Source organism: Marmota monax, unplaced genomic scaffold (assembly GCF_021218885.2).
Source record: "Marmota monax isolate L192 unplaced genomic scaffold, Marmota_monax_Labrador192_F-V1.1 WCK01_AAM20220418_F8-fsc00089, whole genome shotgun sequence".
NCBI lineage: Eukaryota > Metazoa > Chordata > Mammalia > Rodentia > Sciuridae > Marmota > Marmota monax.
Window position 1 is genome coordinate 4,368,255 of NW_026694744.1, and position 15,358 is coordinate 4,383,612.

Sequence of the window (15,358 nt, forward strand, 5' to 3'; positions counted from 1 at the left end):
TTTACATTTAATTATCATAGATAGATGCTTAAGTTGTGTTTTAGTTCACCTTTGTTGAGGAATAACTTAAACATAGTAAAGCACACAAATCCATGTTACATCTTGGTAAAATTAGATATATATCCAGTTATTCATCACCTAGATTAAGATATAAACATATCCTCTACAGGGCTTCCTCTGTCTTCCCCTCCTACCACCCAAGGCAACTTCCATCTGACCTTTTTCTCCATAGCTTAGTTTTATCTCTTTGGGATAGATCAGTATGGACTCTTAGTGTATGTACCGGTTTGTATTTAGCTTCTTTCACTCAATCTTATGTCAATGGAATTCACTCCGTTCTGACTTTTTATTCTGTGTAGTATTGGTCTGTATACATCTTCCATAATACATCCATTTTACTGTTAACGGAAATTTGAGTTGTTTTCAGTGGACTATTATGGATAAAGCTGCTATGAACATTTTTATTTTGTCATTTGGTGGATATATACACTTATTCTCGATTATATACCTTGGGATGGAATTGTTGAGTGATAGGGTAGGTGTATGTTTATTTTAGCCAACATTACCAAACAGTTTTCCAAAGTGGTGGTTCCAGTTGATACTCTAATCATCGAGGTATTAGTTTGAATTGCTTTATATGCCCACTAATATTTGGATTGTCAGTCCTTTTAATTTTATCCATTGTAGGGTGACCTACCTATGTTAGTGTTTCTCAACCTTTGCTACATATTAGAATCATCAAGTGAACTTCTAAAACTCCCAGTGGCCAGGCTGGATGTTTGCTGGGGGCCCCATCCTCATCCATTTGCTGGTTCAGATGATGCTCTGTCTGGTTGACAGGATAGTTGTCCTGCTTTTAGTGGCAAGTGTCACATAGACTTTCTCTGCTGGGTCACCTCACCCACAGGGCAGGGTCTTTCCAAGACAACTGATGCCTACCTACGTGCTTGATATGTATGTAGGCCATGGGAAAAACCTAGCAGCTCTGCTCCCACGTAAGCCCCAGAAGAAGGGGCTGCTCCCTCTGCAGCCTGTCCCATTGCCATTATAGGCAGTCTTTTACAGCTGTAGCTGGCTTCTTGATTATTGAGTTTTCCAGGAAGAGTCAGGCACCATTCCAGACAGAGTGACCTGTCCATCTCTCTAAATGGTTCTCTCAATGTCCTCCTCTACCTGCCTTGAGGAGGGGCAGGAAGGAATTTCTAGAACTCTAATAACATTCTTTCACTCTTGCCTACATAAGCTGAAGAGGGGTGAGGAACCATGGATGGCAGAAGTAGTTTTGGGTTCATCCTTTATTAAGCTCTGTGTTAATGGTCTAGCATGTCTCTTTAGAACCAGTGGACACTTACCATTGTATTCAGCTTTGGGGCATTGTATGAAACTCCAGGTTGGGAAAAGTTCCATTTATCAAACATCATCTTCTTTTCTGCATTTTTTGTTCATTTTACTCATTTCTGTAGAATGTGAGTTATTTCTACCATAGATTTATGGCAACAAAATTAGCAGACAAATGACAGGACCAGTAAGTCAGGCTTCAGTCACTTCTTGGTGCATATCATAAAATGAAAATTCAGGGGCAATGCAACAACATTTTTACTATTGTGTTGCTAGGGATTCTTCAAAAACCCATTTAATCAGAAAACCATAGAAAAAGTATAAAAAGAAGTGAGACACAGGATGCTAACTCCACTCAAAGACTTCCACCTGCCTACTCAATGGCCTCTCTAATTGCTATTAAGAAATTCGAGCTGAGGCCCACCATCTGGGGTTTGGTTCCTCCAGCATGACTCACTTCCAGGAAGAGTGCAGATTGCCAGTGATCCTGATGTGTGGACAGCCCCAGGAAATGCTTCACTTCATTTTGGTCCTTGGGCTTTTTAAAGGGGATCATTTTTTAACAGCAGTTCATCAGAACAGTGAGTTATAAGTGCTCAACCACAAAGCATTGGTACAAACTGCTTATCTTTCATTCTTGCACTGTGTTGCCTCACAGCTCTTTTTCATGGACCAACACTGTATGCACCGTCCACAACCTCATTTTCATTGGAAGGTTATGGGTACTCAGAGAAAAGCATGAACTTACAAGACATGGAGGACAGGGAGAGAAGAGGGAGCAAGAGAGGCAGAAGACAATTCTGTCGGTTACTGGTGGCTGCCAACCACATGTTCATAGGCCGCCACAAGGAGGCGCTGCTGACTCTGAGAGAGCATTTAAAACAATAGGTGCTGCAAGTGAAAAGTGTCTGACACTCTGCAGGAGAGCTGAGTGACTGTAGCTTGGACTCATCTTAGGAGGAAAAACACATTTAAAAGAGTTCTGGATAGAAAAGGGGATGTAGATTCTTTTAACACTACTCAGAAAGACCAATAGGTGCAGAGCAGGTGAGAGTTTCAGACTCCTGAGCAAGTGGGACCTTTCAGCTCTGGGGACTGTTGCACATGTAACCTTGCTATCTCAAGCCCAATTCCAGGAAGTCCTTCCTCACACCAGGCCAAATTCTCACCACTGTACTTCTGCCTCCTGAGACATAAATTATTTGTAAATAGTGTTACAGAATTTTTAATGTACATATTCATACTACAATTTTATGAAGCATTGATATGATGTTTAAAAACATCATATTAAGAAGTAGTCCCATCCTCCACATTAAAAAAAAAGAATCCTTATTTATGCACATGTACACAAATACTTAAGTTCATGATACTTTACCATTCTCTAACCAGACAGAATGAAGATGCATGCACACAGTACCAGGGCACTTTGAATGGAGAAAGAAAACAGCTATTTGGCATTTATGATCATGGTCTGATGGAATGAAAGAGAAACATGGTTGAATTCATTTAGATGAATTCAAGCCCCAGAGGGAATTTAGAAAAAAATCTCACTTAAAACCACTGTACTGAGATAAATTCACCAACATATAATAAAAAAGATTCACCAACATATAATAAAAGCCAGTTTTTAACATAGAATGTGCCCTTCATTTCTTCTTGGAGAGTAACTCAGTGCTTTGGACTGCCATGTCATAGCATTCCATCTTCCACAAGAACTTGATTCACTCAAAAGGATGCTGAATAATCATTAGCCAATTTACCTTGTCAGGTTTCCAAGACACTTTAAATATTCTGAAAAGCAGGAGTATTGACACAAAACAACCCACTGTAGGTGCAGAGTATCAATTATAACATGTTGCCAAATTTTCTGATAGTTCTCCCTCAAAATATGGAAAAATTTCATTCCATGTTTGCTTATTTTGCAGAAGTTAAATCACCTAACTGCTATTTTATGGTTTGATTGAAGTAGTCTGGAAAAATAAGTTCCAGAAAGCACTAGCTGCTTTCACTCAGACAAGGTGAACTGTAGCAAGGGTGAGAATGTTATTTGTAATATTGTGGATCGATAAGGAGCCAACATTCCTATCCAGTTTTTCTAATTCATTCTTTTATCTAATGGATTCCAGAAAGCTAAGAGTTTAATGTTGGGTGGGTTGGAGGTGAGTCTCTATGAATGCCACCCCCATCTTCTGCACAAAGGCAGTGACTGCTTTTGTTTCATACTGTCTTTTCAAGGATATTTGTATAATGAACAGTCTGGGAGAATAGAGACAGCGCTTTCTTTTTGGAGGGCAGATTTGGTTCTTGGCCAAGACAACTACAAAGTTTGAACAGGTTTTCTATGAGCCCTTTTATAAGATTGGGGGTTTCCTAAACTCAGGGTTACTCAGCTGTGACACAAACCCATTGTGTATAATAATGTCCAGTAAGATCCACCTCTCCGTTGCCTCATCCCTGTGACACTTGGTTCATTGTCTTCATTGCTTTAGGTGACAGCAGGCACAGATCTGGGGACCCTTCTATTTGGGAACCATCTTGGACCTGTTTCTGATACAGAATCTCTGACAGTATACAGCTGCTTCTCCACTTACCATGGGGTTATATTTTTGAAAAAAAAACATCATTATGTTTAAAAAAAATTACAAGTAAAAATACATTTAATATATTTCATCTACCAAACACTACAACTTAGCCTAGTCTACCTAAAATGAGCTCAGAACACTTACATTAGCCCACAGTAGGGCAAAATCATCTAATACCAATTCTAGTTTATAATAGAATGTCAAGTATCTCATGTACAGACACAGATGAGTGTTTTGTAGATATGATAGGAAGTGAAAACACGAAGTACAACATCTAAAAGCCACTGGCAACATAGCACGCTATAGAGATTGGGTTATTTCCTCTTGTGACACTGGGGCTGACTGGGAACTGTGGCTCATTGTCACTACCCTGCGTAACAAGAAAGTATCCTACTGTATATCCATAGACTGAGAAAAATTCAAAATTTGAAGGACAGTTTCTATAGGATGCATATTGCTTTCATACCATCATAAAACTGAAAAAACTTGAACCATTGTAAGTTGGGGACTGTGTAGTCATGTCTACAAGGAATATACCCAAGATTCATTACCACATAAAACTATTTTTAAATTTGGAAGAAAGGAAATAGAAAAGAAAGCATAAGTCTTTTGTTTTTCAGTCCTGCTTCTTGATAATTTACTTTTAGGTAGTTCTCTGAGGCCTTCAGTTCAATAATTTGTATTACAGTTATGAGGCCTAATGAAGCAGTCATCTTTTCCCATAATACTAAATAATTTTAAGAATTTTAAAGAGCACAAAGCATTTTGATAGAAAAAAGAATAAAAACTACACTTTTAGAAAAGCAATCATATACACATTGAGCATAATCAACAACATATTTTGTTTCTTAGAAAAATTTAAACCATGACACAAGTTGATTATTTGGACACTATTACAAAAAATTTAAACATGCAAGCTAGGCTATGAAAGATCAGCTTGAGCCACTTTGGCAAAGTTTATGTTTAATATCATAGTTTCCAGTAAGCACCATAGAAGTTAAACATTTCTCTGTTCTTTGTGGTTGTTGTGATTCTAGAAATATTGTATGGAGAAGTTCATCAACTCATGTTAGACAAATCAGATATGCTACGTTGGAGATGAACTGGAATTTCCATATTTTATAATATAATGTAGAGAAATTCATAAATGAATGAGAAGACACAGAAGTACTATATTCAAAGCAAATATTGGCAAATCAGTTACAAAGAAGGTATCTTAAAATAATATTTCGGTTGGTACTTTACAATTTTCCAGCTTGATTTCTAAAATGGGGTGTGTCCTACAATAATATCAAAACACAGAGAACTGACATAAAAAGCCAAATAAAAAGATATAAAAGACAATAGTAACATTCAACCTTCCACAGATAAAAGACCATCTGGACATAGGCCTGAAACCAGCAAGACGCCATCCACAGCAATTTCGCCACTTGTGCCCTTGCCACGTTCTGCTTCAAAAATGATCTAATAATGGAGAAAGAATGAAACATTACTTCAAAATATTAAAAACAATGATATAATCAAGCTATTTAACAGTTATTAACAAGAACTAAACTCATGTGTCTTTATTACATAGTAAAATATAAAGGATCCTGGAAAGCACCATAAACTGAGAGGGACAAGGTTTAAGAGGAAATTTCATAATTCCCACTTAAAGAAAAGAAGTGAAAACAAAAGAATTTGTTTTCTTTATAAAAACCCATTTAAAAGGAATTTGATATTCCTTTCAACATCTAATGTAAAACTATTTGGTTGAAAGACCTGTAATCCCAGCGACCTGAGAGGCTGAGGCAGGAGGCTCGCAAGTTCAAGACTAGCCTCAGCAACTTAGCAGGCCCTAAGCAACTTAGTAAGACCCTGTCTCAAAATTAAAAAAAAAAAAAATTTAAAAAGGGCTGGGGATATGGCTCAGTGGTAAAGTACCCCTAGTTCAATTCCCAGTAACGTCTCCCACCAAAAAAGAAAAAAATGCTTATGCATTTGGAAATTGTCTGAAATATTTTTCTCATGTGTTGAAATGTGTTTCATAAGATGCTACAATAATTTTTATTTAAGAAATTTATTCATAATCAAAAGAGAAATAAACTTCCTTTATTTTAGAAATTTCCAATGTATAGAGATCAGAGGATGAATACTAAAAAGAATTATCTTCAAATTGGATGCAAAATGACAGGAAACTCACTTAACAAAATTAAGGACACACAATGACTGTTTTATATTCACCCACTCATCTAAACACATTTTCAAATAAATATGATTAGAATAGATATTTGCTGAGTGAATATTTATAAGTTTCTTTAATACTATAATGCTTTTAAAAATAGTTTGTGTTGATTTTATAACTAGAAAAAAGTACCATACTTTAAAAACTCAATAATTATAAAAATAATGCTAGCTCTAATTTATGGAGCACCTATTCATTATAATTCACTCTAAGGAGGAGTATATCTCCCTCACTTCCCATATATCTCCCAGAAAGAGGGCAGTAGGCTTAGTGGAACACTTCTCAGTATTAGAAATATGCAGATTTGGAGGACAGAAAGATGATTCTGATTCAAAGACAATTAAGGTTATCCTGTATTCAAAAGCTTTTGAGAGAAAAGAGCATTTAATTTGGAACATGTTATTCTTCTTTAAAATGATACACACATATATTATGTCAAAATGGAATTCAACAATGGCTTAAATTAAAATTTAGTCTGTCCAACATGGGTATGACTAAATTAAAAAATATGTATTCATGTGGGAAGGAAAATGTAAAATATGAAAACACTCATGTCATTGTGATGTGATTAATGAATCTTTACTTTTTTCAATAAAGTAATTTCCCTTTGCCTTTTCTAAACATTTAAAAAATAAATTCAAATTTACAGAAAATTGACATTTCAAAGAATGATCCTTAAAGCATCATGCTCACAAGAATGGCATCATGCAAATAGTCACCATTACCAACAGCATCTTTTTTTGCTTTATAAACAATCATGAAACAGTTTTCAAGGTGACAGAGATAAAGCAACTTAAAGTTTATTGCCATCACTGTATCCAGCTTTCCTAGGCTCTCCAAAGAGAAAAGAGGAGACCTCAGGAGGACAAATGGGAGTGACAAGAGCCTGTGAATACCAATTCCCAGACTGCTTGCTTTTGCTTTCAAACTGGGTACATTTTCTTAGGAACTGTTGGAAACAAGCTATTACTAAGCATCCAGAGAAAGTACACTAGATTTAGAAGTGTTTTCTTCTTCTGTTTTCATCTCAGGAGGGAACTTCTTTTAGTAAGATATCTCTTTTGGGTAAATTTTTAAAAAGTAAAGATGGGCCAAAAAGCAGATGGCTCACAGCAGCTACAGTGGGCAGGATAATGAGGGTGGTATGTCTGCATCTTGGGATATGGAGTCTTTTCCATCACTGAAACCCCTTACTGATATCCCCTGGATAACTAAAAATAAATGTCAGAATAATTATTTGTCATAGTAATTTGTGTTTGCTTTTCACTTTTTTTTTTTTTGCCTATCTTGGTCCAAAATCACTTAGGCAGGCTTTTAGTGTTCTCTTTTAATAAGGAGATTTGGGATATAATGATCAAACTCAAACTTTTCTGGAAGATAAGGCCCTTCCTGATGTTAGTTCCCCAGAATGGGAGATTGAATCCAGGGCCTCACCCATGCTAGGCAAGCCCTCTACCACTAAGTTACACCATCATTTTTTTTGTGATGTTGGGGATTGAACCCAGGGCCTTGTACGTGCAAGGTAAGCATTCTACCAACTGAGCTATATCCCCAGCCCACATTACCAGCTTTTAAAATTTTGAGATAGGGTCTCACTAAGTTGCTGAGGCTGGCCTGGAACTTATGATCCTCCTGCCTCAGTCTCCCAAGTAGCTGGGATTAGAGGTGTGTGCCACCATGCCCAGCTAAGCTTAACCTCCTTGAGGAGTTTATATTAGTAGAAGGTGGAGGGCCAAAAGATGAAGCAATGATGGGGACAAGTAAGGATTATCCAGAACTATGAAGGCACACCATTGCTTTTCCCTAGCAGAGCTCTGAGTGAAAGATGGCTATCTGATGTTCCATAGTAAAAAGACTGAGTAAAGGTTTCTGTGTCCCAGCCTGGCATGTGATAAATGACTTGAGGGGTCACATGGATGCAGAAAATGTGGGTACCCATGGATCCCACAATTAAATCAAGATGTTTGTGGCACTTTTAGCCTTTGGGAAGCATAGCCCATCCTAGAGAAGGGATTCCCTTGTGAGCAAGTACCTGAGATGGAATTTCTTCCCAGCCTAACAAGATTGGGCTTTGGATTCAGATAATATTTTATTTAAAGAAGCAATGCAGCTTATCTTATATGCTCAAGATTATGGAATAAAAGTCACCATATGTTACAAATATCCATAGCCAATATGTCATGCTAATCTGGAATACATGCTTTAGACTGAATTCTTCAGCTTCTCCAACTTCCAGTATCCCCCACCAAGGTTTCCCACAGAACTGAAAAATTCAGGACACAGGTGCTGAGGTGTGAGCATTCCTCTCAACCAAGCATTGTTATGTTATAGTGTGATGGCTGGCCAGGTTCTTTGGAAGCATGTTTTTAATATGTGCATTAAAAATCACTGTTTTGATGATGAATCTACCTCAAGCTACCATATTATATAACAAATAATCCCCAGCACATTAATTCAGTCAACATGGAGGTCATTGTGAATATTGTGCAGAAGCATATTTCAACATTTCAAACGGGTATGCCATCCATATATATCATGGCTCAGTGCCACAGTCCCCAAAACATGCTATGAACACAACAATATAAACATGTGGATTGGATTTGTGTTGATTTAAATGCACTGTGATGAGAGTAAACTTGAATTGTTGTGTGTGTTAGTTCTGAACAAGCTGGCTGCTTTTCCTTCAGAGGGTAAGAGTGATTAGGAAATTCATTAACTAGGGACCAACATACGCTTTCATTATAGTCACATCTTATGAGACATTTTTAAAATAAGATATTCTGTTTTAATTAAAACGTGACAAGTAAATGAAAAGATGTTAAATTTAATGTCTGACACTAGGGACTAGGCTCTCTGGTCTGATGCATAATGCCAAGAAATATGCCTTTACTTACATTAATCATCATCTTTCACAAGCAAAGTATTAATTAATTTCTAATTTATGGATCTACTAATTGTTCTTCCTTTGATCAACTCTTTATATACCTTCTAGTTTGCACCCTGTCTTATCTTTTTCCTTCTCATGTTGACCAAACTTTTCCCCATGGTCTACAGTGGCTCCCTCCAGGCTCTGTTCCATTCCCTCCTCATGTCTCTTTGATGCTTTCCTCTAAAGAAACAACTCCTGAAAAGGCTCTCTGTTTGACCAACTTGCTCTTAAAACTCTGTTTCCTTTTCCTTTATTAAATTCACTACACAGAGAAGAATTAACTCAGCAGGTCAGGGTTGTCCAGATGCTGCACATTCTAAAGAAAGTTTGGTCTATAGCTGGTTCTTGGGAGATAACTTCTAAGCCCTTGGAATATCCTACCCGATTAAGTTTTCTTTCTTCTTGGTATTGGGGACTGAATCCAGGGGCATTTTACCACTGAACTAAATAGCCATCCATTTTTAAAATTTTTATTTTGAGACAGGGTTTCATTGAGTTGCTTAGGGCTTCACTAAGTTGCTGAGGCTGGCCTTGAACTTGCAATTCTCTCACCTCAGCCTCCTGAGTTGCTAGGATTACAGGCGTATGCTACTGCATCTAGCTTATCCTACCTGATTAAGAGTGCCTTTGTTTACCTGGGATCTTTGGCTAAGCCAGATGGTTTATACTAACAATGTGATTTATGGCGGGGGCCTTGGGTTTCATGGTAGCAAGTTGAGAGACTGGAGACCAGATAACTAAGGACAGTTATTCTGTGGTAACATGGGCAAAGTTTTAACCCATAAAAACTTTGGACACCAAAGCTTGTGTGAACTTCCCTGGTAGGCAACACTTTGGGAGTGTTGTCACAAATGATTACTGGGAAAATTAAGAGCTTCCTATATGACTCTACTGGGAAAGGAAAACTACAAGTTTGTGCCTGGGCCCTCGTGGATTCTATACTATGTGCTCTTTCCCTTTGCTTATTTTAATATATGTAAGCTGTAATTGTCACTAGAATAGCTTTTATGAGTCCTATGAGAACTTATTTTAAGAATATTTTTTAGTTGTAAATGGACACAATGCCTTTATTTTATTTATTTTTATGCAGTGCTGATGAACACAGTGCCTCACATGCTAGACAAGCACTCTACCACTGAGTTACAACCCCAGCCCCTCTGTATGAGAACTTTTAAGGGATCATTGAAACCGAGGGTGGTCTTGGGGACCCCTGACAATAGCCACTCTCTCAATTCAGTTAAAACAACATTCAACAAGTCATTTTCTGGCTTCCATCTGTTGTGCTAAGTTCTGCAGATAGAATGGATGAGAAGGACAACTTTGATACATTAAGGAATGCATAGCCTAGTTGGGGAGGGAGCTGGTAAAGAAGAGCTGGACACTAACAGGTCATTGCCACAGAATGTGATATCATTCACAAGTATCCTCATTAGGTGTCCTGATTAATCACCATGCCTGTTCTGCTCTAGAATGTAAGCTTTCTAAATGGAGGGGAAATTCTTATTCATTTCTGTATCCTCAGTGCCTAGGCACTCTAGTAAGTGTTTTGTTTGTTGAATCATTGAAAAAAGAATGTAAATATTCAGCTTAATCATTTTTTTTCCACTTACACTTTTGGTAGTATCAGTCCCTTGATACAACTGAATTTTCCCTGTCTTCCACCTTTCATCCTCACTCTTGGTCTCTTCCCAAGCTAGGGCATTGTTACTATTTTTCACAAACACTCGAAGTTTCCCTATTTTGTCTCCAGTCAGCCGATAATCAAAAAGCAAGCATAAGTTGTTTTGGGGTTGCAGGTCTGGGAGGAGAAGTTTCAACCGGCCAATGTCCTTCTTGTGCCCTGCCAAGGCTGGAACTGCCATATAATAGCCAACAGCTTTAAGAGAAGAAGAAGGTAAAAAGGCACATTTAGTGAAGCCATTATAAAGGATTTGTCTATAATATATAAAATAGCTATGAAAATGAACAAAAGCATGCTACAGGGAAGGCTGATATCATTTTTGAAAATAGGAACAAATTTTTCATGCTAAAACAGATTTTAGAGATTACACAGTTGAAGTCCTTTGCTATATGGAGAAGAAAATTGAGGGTCAGAGCAACTGTGCTTGCCCTGAATCTTTAGCAATAGTCCCACTTACACAACTGTTCTAAAAAGAATTCTTGTTAGTGGATATCCAAGTTTTCTGACTGTATGTGAGGGCTTGAAAAGAAAGATCTCAGGGAGGAATTAGATCCAAGGTAGAATCTAGAAGGATCTTTTAACCAAAGCCTGAGTCTGTATATCCCTGAATAAATAATTGGACTGGGAAGGAACTGCAGACCATGAGGTGTAATGGTTGTCCCTAGTTATATAGGTGGCCTTCAGGAGACAGAGGTTCAATATGTGCTCCAAATGAGAGCTGCAAGCCAAATGCTTTACCTAATGGGAAAATTAGGGTCCATCAATAGTGTTGGAGTACACAGTGGAAAGGGCAGGAAATCCACAGCTTGGAGCTGAGGTTGAGCAAAATTCAAGGGCAGGTGGTCAGAAAGAAATCCTCCAACAACAGAATGGAAAGCTTAGTCCAAGAGTTCAGACTGCTAACTTGATACTCATCAGGTTTTTGATGCTTTGAGCAGTAGCTCAACTAAAACTCCAGGTTTCAACAGAGGTCATATTTCCTTTTGAGATGGATTTCCCCTGAAAACACAAAACAAAACTACAGAGCATCATGACTGGAAAACTGAGAAAAAGGAACAACTTCTTTCTGCCTTTTCCCCAATACCCCTAAACTTTACATGAATATCATTATCTTCTCTCGGAAGCAAGAGGGTAAATATAAAAGAAGTTTTCTGGAGCATCCTTTATGAGGGCAGGTGAGTGGAAAAGGGATTAAGGAGGGGAATATATACTGGACCAAGTTAATCATCCATCAGAGGAGACCTCAGAAGGTCTAAAGGTTTCCAACAATGACAAAACTCTGACCTAAGGAGTGACAAGAATACTAACCTTCAATCATTGGAGCAACTGATTTACTTTTGCCCTATTGCAGAACATGAAAGAATCAAATATAAATACCATTATCTCGATCAGCAGGATTCCAGTCAAAATCATCTTCTCTATCTTGTTTCCAGTCACAGACCCCATGATCAAAGCTGCAATCAGCTGAGATATTTAAATCTGCCAAAAAAGCATATTTCACAAACATTAAGAACATTAGAAAGGTAGCTAATATTTAGAGCTTTGGAAGGCAATGTCATATTTTCAGTTGCATAGAGTATAGATTATGGCAACTTAAATGCCCTAACCAGACACCCTTTTTTGAGTTAAATCTGTGACACCATTCTTTACAAATTTTGTTGTGATTTTAAAACACAATAACAACACTAAAACAACCTATTTAAAAAATAAGTAATGAGCAAGAACCCCGTGAGCAAAGCAAAACAGGGAATATAACCAATTGTTCATAAAATTCAGGCCAGAAAATAAATTCTCTTCTACAGAAATAAACAACCGAAGAGCTTGCCAGAACTTTTCAGATGATTTGTGGAATAGTAAGTTTCATGTAGTACATGACTCACTAACATTCATTTAACAATAAATATATAAATCATGTTTTTTATTTACTGTATTTTATGATGTTTTCACATCTTGGGGGACCTTGAAGACCTAGGGAGCAATTTCCCCCTTCCCCCTTCAGAGCCAGCTAATTCCAAGATAGTAACACTTTATTCGAGAGCATGCTTCTCATATGCAAGCCAATACCCCCTTTATCTACTCTTATACACTGTTATGGTTTGGATCTGAAATGTCTCCCAATGGCCACGTACTAAAGTTTGGTCTCCAGCCTGTGGTACTATATTGGGAGATAGTGCTACTTTTAGGAGGTGGAGCCTAGTGAAAAGAAATAAGGTCACTGGGGCCATGCCCTTGAACAGGATATTAGGATTCTAGGCCTTTCCTTTCTCTTTCTTTCTGCTTCTTAGCTACCATGAGGTGAACAGCTTTGCTCCACCATATGCTCCCTGCCATGATGTTCTGCCTCATCATAGGCCCAAAGCAATGGGGCCAAGTGAGCATGGATCAAGACTTCTGAAACTGTGAGTCAAAATATATCTTTCCTCCTTATAAGTTGATTATCTCAGGTATTTTGCCATAGCAATAAGAAAGATGACTCACACACACACCAAACCAATATTTCCCCTGTCTTAAATCATCCCAGGACCAGGCAACATATAGGAACAGCCCCTGTGCCCCAAACCCCTCTGCAGTTATTCGAACTAGCCAAACCTAAGCAGTTTACCCTGCCCTGTCCTGCCTTTCTTTCCACAGAAACCACAATAGAGCTATGGCCTAGGCTTTCCCCTTGTTCTTGCTTCTTTCTGGATCCTAACCTGATGCTTTCCCTGTGGCCCTGTGTTGGCATCATATGCCCCTTCTCTTGGGAACTGTAAGTAATAAATCCTTCTTTCAATGGCATTGGCCTCTTCATGTTGTCATTCAGTCACTTTCATCACTTAAAATCCCATAGGTACAAATGAGATATTAAGTGGACAAAATTGTCATTTCTTAACTTCATGATTCCAACATTTCAGTTAGAAAATTGCCAGTGTTCTGGTGTTTCAAATAAGCTGAAACACTGCTGGTTTCTAAATTGTTTCTGGGTTTTTATGGTAGAATGACTGCCATGTTTAGAAGTGTCAGAGAAATCTATAGTCAGCTAGTATAGGTTTTAAATTAGTGCCTCTGGTTACTTTTATGTAGGTCAGAGGTCATAAAACTAATATCCTGGCCTACTGCCCATTTTGGTAAAGTTTTATTGAAGCACACCTTGCCCATTCATTTACATATCATCTATAGCTGCCTTTGAGCTACAAGGATATAGTTGAGTAGTTGACACGGAGACCATATGGCTCATAAAGCCTGAAATATTTACTATCTGGCCCTTTCCAGAGAAAAGTTTGCTGACTCCTGGTATAGATAATAAAAAAATACAACTTTGAAATAGGGAGAAGACTGGGGCTGAGGCTGTGGCTCAGTGGTAGAGCACTCACCTAGCACGTGCGAGGTACTGGTTCAATCCTCAGCACCACATAAAAATAAATAAATAAATAAATAAATAAATAAATAAAATAAAGATATTGTGTTCAACCTACACTAAAAAAAGAAAGAAAGAAAATAAATAGGGAGAAGACTGAGATACTTCTGATTGAAAACAAAGCCTAGCTTCTGGCTCTGATTTAGGGGCTTTCGCTGTTTTTGCAAAGGAATAAAGGAATGGAAAGAAAAGGAAATAAGCTCAAAAGTTCTTGATTCTTGACTCCTTTCAATGTGCCAAATATTTGCACAAACATTATACCATTTGATTTGATTGTCAAAAGTCTACCATCGGACCCATTTTTAGCAAAGTAACACCGAGGCTCACAAGTGATTTGACCAAGTTCTGCAGACATTGTGTGCTAGAACTAGACTTGAATCCCAAAGCAGACTGAAATCAGTAGTTGTCCATTCTGAACATATCCTAACTTAGTACAAGCACACTCCCCATTTTCTCACTATCCTTACTTCTTTTTTTGGGGGGGAGGGATGACCAGAGATTGAACTCAGGGACACTTGAACACTGAGCCACAGTCCCCATCCCTATTTTGTATTTTATTTAGAGACAGAGTCTTACTGAGTTGCTTAGAGGCTCACTAAATTGTTGAGGCTGGCTTTGAACTCGTGATTCTCCTGCCTTCACCTCCCTAGGTACTGGGATTACAGGTGTGCACCACCATGCCCATCTTCCTTTCTTTTTAACCCACTGTTTTTCCCTGTCATCAAAGACAGCTTATTTCTAGTCCTGATTTTAAAATAAAAATAATACCAAATAATATTTGCTTCTTCTTCAATACTCTTTAATGAGTGCTATTACTAGTTTGAGAAATTGATGTTACCATTCCCATAAATAGTGGGACATCAATTTTTCAATTGGTTTATATGCTGGCACATTTTTCCCAAACTCCCCCTTCTTCCTCAACATGTGGGAAATAGGGCATGCAAACTGAGATTAGGGACCACTATATAGAAAAATTCCATAAAGAGGTATAACTCAAGTCTTTGTTCTCAAAGCATAAAGCATACTACTTCATTAGTTTAGCATTTCATGGTTTGCAAAGTGTTTTCAAATATATTCTCTGATTTAATTCACACCAACCTCAAAGCAGATGCTGTTGGTGCTGCACCAACATCTGTCAGTACTTATGTTCCCTTGCAAGCATATGGATTTCTACTGCAAGTACCCACAACTCTCTGTATGAAGATGT

At 37.8% G+C, this 15,358-nt stretch overlaps 1 protein-coding gene across 2 annotated transcripts in view; it reads right to left on the reverse strand.

Annotated features, from left to right (window-relative positions):
• Nucleotides 1-4,527: 4,527 nt before the first annotated feature.
• Nucleotides 4,528-15,358, reverse strand: part of Egfl6 (EGF like domain multiple 6) — a 60,075-nt gene continuing 49,244 nt past the window's right edge. For both annotated transcript variants that reach the window (XM_058572574.1, XM_046424237.2), the window contains 3 exons: nt 12,132-12,233; nt 10,684-10,949; nt 4,528-5,384 (listed from right to left, as the gene is read on the reverse strand). In XM_058572574.1, coding sequence (XP_058428557.1) covers nt 5,274-5,384; nt 10,684-10,949; nt 12,132-12,233 — 479 coding nt within the window. In that variant the 3' untranslated portion in view covers nt 4,528-5,273. The remainder of the gene's footprint in view (nt 5,385-10,683; nt 10,950-12,131; nt 12,234-15,358) is intronic.